A 13,094-nucleotide genomic window follows, 5' to 3' on the forward strand; every position below is an offset into this window, starting at 1 on the left:
TATTACACTCGCTTTTTTTTTGCTTTGTGCCCACTAAGTAAGTATATAGTCATTTCGTATTAAGCTAATAATAATGCTGAAAGCAAGACCTACAACCAATGATTGAAAGCCATAGAACAACGTGGAATCGGGTATGGTATGAGTAGCTAAAATCAAATTTTAATTAAATATTGACTCTCCTTCTCTCTCAAATTAGATATTGGTCCTCTTCCTTTATTTTATTTAACTTCCATTTTCTGTCTCGATACCAATTGCCTACTCCGTATAAAAATCCATATTGTTACTATTATTATTATATGATCTCTCGTAGCACGTAGCAAACTGCTACGCACTCGTAGCACTAACGTAGCCTGCTACGCGGCGGCGTAGCAACCGTCGTAGGCTTGAAGTAAAGGAATTTTACCCGAAATTACCACAATAATTTTTAACTTTTATCATAAAATTACTTTTGAACTAATTAGCCCGTGTACAACAATTAAACTTTAGCAATGTTACGAGAACATTTCAATGCCTGTGGGCATGGACAAAACTTTTCTTTCACATAATATTTAAGCACATAAACAAAACATAATTATGTGTGATCAGTTAATTAAATATTTAGAGGTAAGGAACAAAATTAATTTTGGCTAATAAAGGTAGCGTAATAAATGTTGTGGTGTCATAAATATTCAAAGTATTAACGTTAACAATTTCAAAGCCATGTTTAATAATTAAACGTGCGAAATATTCTGAAACCACTTATCAGCGACGCTTTCATAATTAATTGTATAATTGTTTCATTATCATACTGCCACTTCACACGTAACCGACAATATTGATTTCAGCTCGAAATGAAATATGACACCAATTTTAACCCCTCGTATGCCGAAAAATCAGACACAAATTGAAACTGTTTCGTGCGTTGTAAAGATCCGCGCTTCGGCATTCCAAAGTCATACTCGAATTAAAGGAACTCCTATTCTATTTCAAATTCAACTATAACCCAAGAAATAAAAAAACGACAACGCAGCACTTTTATTATCATTAAAAACGACATCTGAACTTGACCTCGTAACCTTCATGCAGCAGGAAAGTGAAGTAAAGTGGCAATAAATTTAAACTCATGCGCAGGACGGCCATCCAATAATCCGATAGTGTAACCTTGCCACTTCCTTGTTAGCGTCGGTCTCCCATAACTTCATACATCACGCTCTAACGACTGTAACAAGCTCTGGAAATTGCGACGCTACAAAAACTAGCGTTGTCTTTCGATATTGCGGGGCTTTGTTTTACAGTGGAACTAGGTGTTGTAAATAAATCTTGGTTGTCTTCAATATATTGTTAATTTATTTCCGAATGATAATCCTCTAATGAGTTTTAATACCTGTTCTATTTACTATAAGTATTTTGAAGTTTAAATTTTCACTGAAGATATTTCTTTACCTTTATATGCTTTTATAAATCTAGTAATCTACTCGTGCTCAACACACCGACAAAATATGGTTGCGAGAACAAACTAGGTTACTTCAAAATCCTTGTCTCTACGCTTTAAATGTCACACTCCATACTCGTGTCGCGCTGCACCTTGACACTGCTAACACGATTTTCTATATCCTTTCAGTGTAAAGGTTAAAATTTATTCCTTTACTGCGTAACTGAATTTTCCCCGTGCGACTCGCCCTTCGCCCTACAGGCAAAAGCACGGACCACGAGCGGAAAGACACAAATTGGAGCTACTATTTCAGGAAAATGTCAATGCGACTATAAACTCATCAGTGGCAAAACCTCGGAAAATATTTTCACATTCACCGCAACTTTACATTTAATTTGCCTGAAATTGCAAGTTATTTAACGTAGTGAAAGTTTAGCATATACCCACGCGTTCATTTTAGTGGTGGCTAATTTTGTTAATGAAGTCAAACAACAGCACGTACCAAATATTTATAAATGATGAATAATAAAGCCAATTTAAAATGCTACGATCTTTATAACATTAATAATTATTACTATATTTATGTTTCATCTTCATACTAATTACAGTTATAGAACTGAATAATTATACATAAATAACGTAACAATAGTCACACCTGAATCTGTATATTTTTACAGCTCTTGATTAAATTCGTTGATACAGAAATTCACGAATCCGTTAACTGATATATCGAGTGACATGTTGCGGACGGGGTCGCAGCATGCCCTGATTGGATAAATTGATGCCCTTGTCACTCCTGATTGGCTGGCTGATGTCCTTTGTAATTACTTTCACTATCACTCCCCGCACACACGCATATCAACTACAAAGGTTTTACATTTTAAGTGAACCTTTTGTTACTGGTTTATTTACGCAAAATAAACCAGTAAAAAAAGCCAAAAACATTATTTTTGATTATTTGATCTGTAATAGTACTTATCCGTAAACTTTATTCCTTCTTTGTAATTAAAAGCTAAAGAATAAATAATTACTAACCTACCTATTTTGGCGTGATAAAATGTCTTTAAAATGTTTACATTTTTATGGATTCCATTGCAGTTAATAATTTTCATAACTTTGACACAATAATTATGGTTTTGACAGCCAAACAGATGCATTTTCACACCACTTATACGTAATTTGCGATACCTTGTCCTTAGCCTCGATGTATTTTCTTGTCTTGTAAATGCATGCCTATAATTTCTACCTTGTTATTGTAATGGTCAAGGAAACCCGTGTAAAACATTTTTCACTGACTTCAATAAAATAAGGTGATATCCATTCGTCGTCGCTGAAAACTTATTAGGTGTTTTATGCATTTATTTAAATTTGGCTATATTATGGGTTTATACACTCACGGGCAATGAAGAAATTCCACTGAGAAAAGCACCGAATTACTCCTAAACGGAAAAGACTAGCTTAATGACGTCTTCTGCAACATTAAAGTACATTTAACAGAGCATCAGGATATTACCAACTAAAACGCATATATTGTGCACAACTTTTATTAAATGTTTGAAAAAATTTGGGTTGCATGATGTGGAATTTTGTGAGTGGAATTTTTGCATTCCCCGTGAGTGTATAATTACTGAAGTCAGTTTAATCCCATAAAATGAATTTGATTGATCTTGTTTTCAATGACAATAATTATTAAATCTTTTTTACAATACTTACAAACATACATGACTGATACAGAATTTGAATAAGAAGTAAAACTTTGAATACGACTTTTTTACTTCTAAACGGTTTTTATTTATCAAAATAGGCACTTTTAAAAAGTTACAAATATTAATAACAATCCAACTTAAATATCCGCTAACTTGGGACACAGCCCTGAGATTCCTTGCAGATGTGTGATTCATTAGATAATCATGATACCAGATGCATGTAATATTCAAAGCCGGAAGCACTTGACACTCGACTTATCCCACGGTCAATGTCATGCTACGTGCATGAAACTTATGGTAATATATCTTTCTTTATTCTTCGTCTGTAATAATGACTGAAAAATTTACTACTAAATACCTTCGAGCACATTACGGTAATTAGCTAAGCCAACAAAATAAACGTAATATTCATATAATAGCAGCATCTCTTTTATGGAAATGTCGGCTTAGAGCAGTAGGTACTCTAATCCGATTAAACTAAACACCTTTTTAATTTCAGTCCATAAAAACAAAAACTGAATTGAACAAATTTTTTTTTACTCGGTCCTTTAAACGATGATGATGTAACTCTATACTGACGAAAATCTAACGAACGAGAGAATTCGTGCAATCGGAACGTTTAATACAACGAGATGGAGTCATGACTCGCGCAGCAGCCCTCCGAAACTTAGATTTTTGTCATATAGAGTGACCCCCCTGATATGAGCTTGATTCGAAACTCATTACACGGTAACCTTCACTGTCAAAGGCTGACCTTTGCACCGTCACAGGGCTGGCACAAGCTGTCCGTTGATTGCACATGATCAATGTCCAGCCAAGGTGTAATTACAGGGCACTATACGCCTGAATACCATATTATTCACGGTTACAATGCCGACCTTTGATTGCTTGATTACAAAGTTATGTTGCGACGAAGCTATCTTATGGGTTAAGCATTTTACATAAGTTTGAAAGAAATTTATTTTTAGATAAAATGCATTTAATGTATGAAAAGCTCAGCAGTTAGTGCCTACTCCTGTGGGTATAGGTAATCCGGTATTACAAATTAATTTATAGATTTTAAAGATAAATACGAGTTAATCGTATAATAGCTTAATATCGTTTTAAGAATCATGAAGTATGTAAACTACATAAAGTTACATTGTATAATAGAATACGAACCTAAATATAAAGGCACTATGACTAGACACCACAATTTAGGGCTAATGGCGATCAGGGTTGTCGATATAATTTCAATTACAATTTTATACAGTCGCATTTCATTGTCACTGGCAGTAATTAAAGAAGCAGTATCATTACTATATATACCTACGTACACTATATTAAACTTTTTATTATTGATTTGAAAATATACAGCTATGTTTTTAAAAGGGTTCCGTAAACGGTTTATATTTTCTGAGTATCATACACATAATTTAATAAGTGTTTTTTAACTGTATTTATTACGAAAGTTAAGTATAATATTATTATATTAATACCTGTTAACAAATGATTTCTATAAAAAAATATAAAACTTACTTCTTTGAAACTTTTAATAAAGCAATAGAACCTAAGTCTAATGTTCCCTCTCGTGCGTTCAAGTTGATTGACACTGCTGATCTCAGCCTCTTAAAATGGCTCTTGGCACTGGTATGAATTAGGGATGTATTTTTTTGTCACCTGATTAAATTTTTATGTACGCCACTTAGTTTCAGAGAGTGACAATGTGCATTTTATCCTACAAATATTTTTTTTCCATATACATGCTTAATATACTATAATATAGTTTTTTATAAAAAATACTAGTAACTAAGTATAATAAAATAATATACTTACTCATACAATACAACCTTATTTGCATTTACGATTCATGTTAAAAAAACGTATATAAGTAGGTAGCATACAACTTCTTAAACTTGATTTTTTTTTGCCATGTAGCTTTTAATAGACATTTAATATTAACTACAACTAGAAATGAAAATGTAATCTAATCACACTGCTCGTACTTAATTTCAAAATTCACCAAACCACCCCTGACTGTTGAAATTTCATGAGGCTGAAATCAATCGGAGCAGCGAAAAATGTGCGGAAAAGATTTGAAGAGCCATCATCCCCGGCATGCATTTGATCACGTTCGGCCGCCCCTCAACACAGCTACATCCAACCAAAATATCCGGCACAAAAATACCCTTGCTTTGTATCAATGGAAAAAATCAAAAACTACGGTTGTGACACTTTATTATGCAACCACAGCGAAGTGGGTGTAAGTTGCACTGTGATTATAGTGGTTGTCGATCAACCGATGCGGGGGTTGCGATCTCTGTCGTGTCCCACCGGTATATATGTAGGGCCTTCCCTTGGCGGCAGGGCAGTCTGTCACTGGCCGTTGGGGACGGTGGTCGTTTCCCCCGCCTATGTCAGTCCGAGGCCATCATGGGGCAGAAGCTGGGCAGCCTCGCAGCTGTAGCGCGCCTTCGGAGGCGAACGTCAGTTGTTTTTTTTTTATATGAATTAATTAGGTAAAAAATTTTGTAGGTCAATTATTGGCTCTTCAATTTTTGCTGATTCAAACGCTTTTGTTTTAGTGATCGGGGTATTAGGATATGGTTGTTGGGTGGTTAAGAAATTTTATGAATTAATTTTAGTTTCTAATGTTTCTTGGTTTATAAAAGAAGTGTTAAAAACGGAAAAAGTATTTCATGATTAAATTATTATTGGTGGTTAAAATAATTTACAGTTAACTTATAAAACTAAATTTAACTAACTTAGGTGATAAACTATTTTTTAAACCTGTAACAAATAAACCTAATAAAATAATTTTATTAATTTACAATCAAGGGTCCTTGTGTCGTAGTTTTTAAACATATAAACCCTGGACAACATCGGAACTAAAATAACATTTCCGATATAACAAAAACTTTAAACTATGCCATAATGTTTACCCTAAAAATCGCAAGCTATGAAGAAAGGCGAATGTATCGTTCTCGTGCTAAGACAGTTCTGTTTCCGTGAATAGACAGTTGCGTTTCCGTGCTAACTCAGAGGTGTTTCCCGACAGGTCCCTGCCAAAGTTGTGCAATCAAGAAGAAGAAGCCAACCGGCAACCTCAAGGTGGCGTCGTCACCTTCGAGCCCATACTCCATGATCACGACTTTTGCGAGCGAGTCGTCATCAACGTAAGTACCATTATAATACACTGGCAATGAAATAGTTCCAGTTAGCAAAGCACCAAATCACTCCTAAGCGGAAAAGGCTAGCTGGCAAAGCGCACCAAAATATTACCAACTAGAAACACAAACATTTTGTTCAAATTTCCTATTAGATGTTAAAAAAAAAATTGTATTTGGTGTCTGCATTCTGTAAGTAGAACTGTTTTTTTGCCCGTGAATGTATGTACCTACTTATATATTTAGGGGTTACCCTAGTTTACAAAAAACTTAACTATGATACGCCCACTACTATATCCGGTGTCATTAAACGTACCGATTGCATCAATGCTCGTTTGTTAGTTTTTTATCAAGCTGAAGTAACCATCACATACAGGGTGGTTTTAAAAATTATATTGTCTCATCCTTTTACTGTGTGGGTTTGTTGTAGTCACCATGTGGTAAGGTTGCGAAAAGCTTTAAGCTACCGACCGATTCTCCGATAATACCTCTCTTGTTTTACTATAGGTAATTTTTTTTTTTGGTGAGATACTACCAGTAGTCAAGAATTTTCTCCTATTATTTCACACCAAAACGCTGATCTACACCAGTTATTTAAGTTTAGATAGATAAATTAAAACTAGCTGCATTAATATCAACTCTTCACCTATAAAATTAAAGCAACTATAAAAATATAGCTCGCTAACCGTAATAGACAAATCATGAATATGAAGGATTCTCACTATTCCCAGAAGTGTGATGAAAATTCATACTTCCTCCACTGTCAGCGGGCCACCTACGTTGATTTCAGTATAGCTGTAGCGGTTTCAGGCCACTAGGCCAAGCGCATTTTCAGAGGAGGCGGGAACATTCAGCCACAACATTTGCTGATCTGGCTGACCTTTGGCTTTCCCCGTGTCACTAGTTAAAACCTAAAGTGTTACGCTTTACGCTTTGGATACCTTAGAGCGATTAGGTAGATTTAGGTACATGGCTACTAATACTAATCTTACTTTATAGGTATTATAATGGTTTTTACTGACAACAATATTTTAGAACATCATCGGAGAACACCACATTATGTCTGATCTAAAACTAGCACGGAATGCTAGGATTAGATAGTTGTATAATGAAAACTCTGCCTACCAAAAGCTGGAAGTATAAGAATATGATAGTTTTCTTCTATTTCTTTGGCTGATCCTTTTTACTTAACTAACAGAACATTAAATCATGCAAAAATATATTAATTACTTTCAATGTGTTTAAAAATACATTTGAAAAGAAAAAATATATGCAAGCAAAAGAATAAGTCTGCTTACGACATTTCAAAAGAAATTGAATTAGAGAATTCTTAGAGTTAAACAACAAAGTAATTCAATTCCATACAGGATAAGGTTTAAAAATAAATCCGAGCTTCCGCGAAACGTCCTTGTGTAGGAGTCTAGAAAATTGTAAAAATGAAAATATAATTTTCTATTCGATAAAAAAGCCTTCAAGGAAAAATGAAGTAAATTGTTTGTTTACCAAAGGCTGCAGGCTGCTCCGGGGCTGAACCAATTAGCTCAAGTTCAAGTTCGAGACCGCGATATTTTCTTCTCGTATAATATTTATCGTCCGCATTTTTCACTCAGTATTTATTGTAGCTAATCTTTATACTTACTCTGCTTGTTATTTAAGTGTCCGGATAGCTACATAATATGACTATGGCCCCCTATCATGAACTTGACATTGACAACGATTCGAATTCAAATTGTATCGAATTTGACGGTTCTACGTTTTGACTTCGCGATAGGCGATTCGATCGTTAGCTGCCTAGTTTGGTAAGTACGTGAGTTTTTCGAAGCAAAGAGCACGAATCTACGAAAAACCTACTAATTTATCAACAATACCGGCCGGCAAGCGGTAGGTAAGCTAATTGACTTGCTCCCACGCACTGAGTAGGTATTGTAAACATTCCTCAAATGACCAAGCTTAGTCTGAAAGTTTACAAACTACTTTACGCCTTTCACAAAACGCTACGGAACAACCAACGTTGACCGTGGGAAATTTTACACGATGGACTGTGCAAGTGTGCAATCATCTACTGTCGTTATTTATGCAAAGCTACTTCAAGACACACATCGCGGCGGTCTCGACACTCAAACATACCACAACAACTGTTCAACTGTAGTTACAACACAAATGTGTACCGTATTCGTTATTGGAAACAACCTGATTCAATCTACTCGTATAACTTGGCAGCTAGCAGTAATAGGATAGTTATTGGACTCAATTATAAATTTGTAACAATTTAATATTGGATAATTTAGTAACAAGTCGCTTACTATACTTACTGGCTAGTTCATCATCATTTATTCACTGACTACACCGGTGGTTATTGATAAAAAAATCGATAAGCTACATGATTAAGCACTCTTAAAATTGCAACTATTAAGTTCTTACTTTGCCTGCCTCGTGTAGTTTTACGCTTCAACTTTTTTCAATCCTTGGATATAATTGGTTGAAATACTGGATGAAAATATGAATACTCCTACGTTTGAGTACTTTCAGTTTTTACGGAACAAATTGAAAAATAACATTGAAACACAAAGTTCAAGGCCAAATTCGTGAACATTCCATTTTATTGAATAAATATCCCGAAACTAACCATTGTTCCAAGCAATTTTCGATGTAAAACCAAACGTACAATGGTACAGTTGAATTTTGAAAATAGTGCATTCATTCGTGCGTATGACGTAATAAAAATATTATTTTTTAGGAAAAAATACAGAAACAGAGTGTCTTATCATTTGTTCAAGCAAACATTATTAAAACTAGACTTATCTATGTAAAAAGATAAAATAAACATAATTTTAATAAAATTTTAAAACTAGGTCATAGTTTTAATATTGTAAATTACAAATAAATAACATAAAGTATTCTGAGGACTCTGGACAACTCAATCAACACCAGACCTTATAAATTCCTTGAACAACTTTATTCTGTTAGTTAGCTTAGACCTTGCGAGCTTAAAGATTTTTCCTGTTCTCCTTGTAAAGGCAGACCTTGGCTGCTCTTCCATCTAAATATAGACAAGACGATATTACAGATTTTTCTTTAACTTAACCAGAAATATCATTGATTAATTAATATGTTACGAGAATTGCATCTGTTGATGTAAAATACTGCGTAGATAAAATAAGTTGCTTCATTTTTACAAAGCCTCTTACTTTAAGATTAGTTTTCTTTTTAATTAGTTCGTCTTGAGCCGCAGCTTTAGGGCACAAGGCTGAATGTAAATTGAAACACCAATAAATAAAGGCTAATTTTAGTAATTAGTCTCCAACCTGGATAAGATACTTTCAATAAATTAAGTTTAGGGTACTCACATAAATTGTCGTAAACTTACTTAGGTTGAGAGAGATGTATTAAAAATGATTAACGATCCTATCTATTCTCAGGATAAGCCTACTGATTCTCAGAATCGCTTTAGTAATCTAAGCTTCTGTAGCTTCTAGCAGGCTCTGAATCTGTGTCGCAAATTTCACGGAAGTCCATGCAAATATCGTTCATGACCCGGTTAGTGTCCCGGCCGCAGTTAATACACTTTAACCTCAGTCTATTAGGGACGGAACCTTCGATGCGATGGAAAAAATAAATAATCCAATCTGACGCGGGGGCGGGACGCCGGCACTGGGTTGCGGTCACTGCAATCAACAGTTTAAAAAAGGAACACGCTTTATTTGTTTTTATTTTTTATTTCGCTGCGCTATGAAAACTTTCTTTTGTTTATGTTTTGACCTGAGCCCTTGAACGTAGTTGGGTTGGGACACGAAGTAGGTGAGACTATAGAATTTCATTCAACGTTATTTCAGGGTGAAGCTGCCAACAATGCATTTTCAGAACTGAAACTGTATTTAGCTGAAAGTTTGCCATATTTTGGCCAAATAGTTTAACTGGTGGGTAAATAGGGGAATATTATATTGCAGTCCCACGAGATGCGGTTGGGTAAATATTATAATTAGCTCACAAATTAAGCTTTATTATGTTAATTTTAGATAAGTTAATTTGGCCATTTATGTAGGAATATTTTATTTAAGTAATAGATGACATGAAATATAAAGTTTGATAACTAGTAGGTATCTATGTCAACTTTACCTTATTAAAGTTTATATTTTAGTTTTACTTAGTATCTATTGATACACACATTTATATAAATGTAGTGCAATATAGACTGTGGTTATCTAGGCCCCTATTACAAAGTAGCAATTATAGTGCTCTAAAATATAATTTCCTGTTAAACTTTCATGATCTATTACTTAAATAGCATAAGGAATAGTTTTAAAAATAAAATTATTATCTCTGCTTCCCGGGAGCCATGGAACGTGCCTCCGCATTGAGTTGGAGATTAGGCTCCAGTAAATGCATTTGTAGAAGATTTGCGGTAGAAAAGTGTTGCTAAAAATATTTTACGGATAGTAATAAATCGTCCTAAGCCTTTTTTCCATTACTGTTTTCAAAATCTGTTGTTACTTTGGTAGGTAATTCATTCAAATAGTTAATTCCAATTACAAAATAATTAAGTTTAAAGTTAAAAATAACATGCAAGAATAAAAGTAAAAAAATACGGGTCCATTAAAAATAAAATACGGGTCCTCTATTTTTTTATAAACTTTCCGAATACGAGTAGTTGATAAAAATATAGGGTATAAAAATTAAATGTTGTCCATTGTTTGCCTCGGCTGAGAATCCGAAACCTTCGGGTAGTAGTTTTTAACCTGTGTTTGATCATGATAATATGTGATTGCGGACATGTACTACACTCGTAAGCAATAAAAAAGTTCCACTTACAAAATACCTTCTTATAACCTCAACTTTTTTTAAAAATTTAATAAAAAAAATTAATATAATATTTTAAAATTTGAACATAAAGTTTTTAACTGGCTATAAGCTAGTCTTATCCGTTCAGGAGTAATTTGAAAGAAAGAAGAAAGAAAGAAAGAAAACGTTTATTCAGTGCACTGCAAACACACACCAAATACAAACAAAAAAAAAAGTTAAAAGTACACAAAAAATAAAAATAAAAACAAGGTAGGTACAGTACAAGGTCCTGAAAACGGAAGTGGATCCTAACTTTTAATTACAATGATAAAGACTTGGATTTGGAGCTTTTCTCACTAGAACTTTTACATTGCGCGTGATTGTACATAATCATCATCATCATCAGCCAATAATCCTTCACTTATGGCCATTTCGTCTCCTGCATTTGGTATTCGGCCATCCTGATCCCGACACTACCGGCTACTTAATCTACTTATGTGAGCAGGATAAAGCTTTTTTTTTGTCGGCGGTTAAAACACTAGACGAAGGTTGCGAATTAATAAAAATACAAGAGGCCACGAGTGGATATAGGACTATAAGATCATAGCGGAATTTCGTTTCATGACCCTTATCATATTATATTATGAATGCCTAATGGTTAGAAAGGTTGATTTTTGTTGAAAACGTTAACCTTGTCGTAGAAATACAGGTATGACAGGGAAATATTTCACTAAATAAGAAAAAGTAAGTAAAGAAATTGCTTTATAATATACTTAACAATACAATACTTATTTACTTATTTTATTACATTACTTATTTTACTTTTTGGCCATTATTGACTGTTTCTGAAGATGATTATTATACAGATGACGGTGATCACGAAGGTGACTATGATGATGATCATGATCACGATTTAGTTTTTAGTTTTAGTTTTATTTATTCGGGAAACAAACAGCTTAAAATAATAATAATTAGTATAAGGATTACTTTTAACACTCATGCCAACAAAGTTGATGATGATGATGATGTTCAGGATGATGATAATGATGATGATGATGTACATGAAAATCACGATGCGGATTATGTTCAACTTAACGATGATTATGATGATGATAATCGCAAAGATGAGGATGATATTTTCGAAGATGAAGATGACAATCACGATGATGATGATGATGATAATCTCGATGATGATTATGTTCACAATCATGATGATGAAGATGAAGAAGATGGTCGTGCCCCCGCCGGCGATGACGCGGCTCGTCCGCTCGTCGCTCCAGTCTCCGCCGCACAATAAAACTATTTCTGGAGCCGTCCATTGCCAACCACAGAGGGGGTCACTCTCTAAATCCACGAACGAACAAACATGAATTGTCACGGAATCGGCTCACTTAATACAACAAGATACTGCCGTTGTTTTCGCAGCGCTCCGAAGCTTAGGAAAAACCAAACTGCAGCGCTAAACACGACTCTTATCTTAATCTAGTTGTGTAAAGCGTGCCGATTCCGTGACAATTCTTGTTCCTTCGTTCGTCAATTTAGTCTCTGTCTCGTGGAATAAAGCTTTCTTGAATCTTGTTCGTTCACTATTCGATGTAGAGAGTAACCCCGCCAATTTCGGACGCCCGAAAGAAATATCGCGCGAAACAATAATACTCTCGCCCTCTCACTCGTAAAATTAATTTACGCGTTAACTACTCACCGATTGTAAATATTGATTCGACAAGTGCTCTGCTCTCGTGATTTATGCTTCGTTTTTGTGCTGCCTCTTACAGCCAATGCGGTAAATGTATTTTATGATTACGGTGTTGTCGGTAAGGCCTGGGTCTCCTATTTTATCGGCGTCCGACTTTGACGTAAACGTTTCGATCAACGTCCTACGGCCTACCTACGGCGTCTACACGCCAACGTCGGCGTATAAGGGAGACCGCATCAGTACATTTCTATAGTGAGCATCGTGACGCGGCCTACGGCGTGACGCTGGACGCGACCTACGGCGTAAATAGGAGACCCGGGCCTCCGGTAGCTTTTTTGAAGCTTTAAACAAAGTTA

At 34.8% G+C, this 13,094-nt stretch overlaps 1 protein-coding gene across 11 annotated transcripts in view; it reads left to right on the top strand.

Annotated features, from left to right (window-relative positions):
- LOC119694813 (potassium voltage-gated channel protein Shaker) overlaps positions 1 to 13,094 on the top strand; it is a 191,064-nt gene that overhangs the window by 150,916 nt on the left and 27,054 nt on the right. For 6 of the 11 annotated variants that reach the window (XM_048632835.1, XM_048632837.1, XM_048632841.1 and 3 more), the window contains one exon: positions 6,155 to 6,272. In XM_048632835.1, coding sequence (XP_048488792.1) covers positions 6,155 to 6,272 — 118 coding nt within the window. Of the gene's footprint in view, positions 1 to 5,053; positions 5,583 to 6,154; positions 6,273 to 13,094 lie in introns of those variants that run through there. The other 5 variants (XM_048632831.1, XM_048632832.1, XM_048632833.1 and 2 more) reach the window with 4 other exon arrangements.

Source organism: Plutella xylostella, chromosome Z (assembly GCF_932276165.1).
Source record: "Plutella xylostella chromosome Z, ilPluXylo3.1, whole genome shotgun sequence".
NCBI lineage: Eukaryota > Metazoa > Arthropoda > Insecta > Lepidoptera > Plutellidae > Plutella > Plutella xylostella.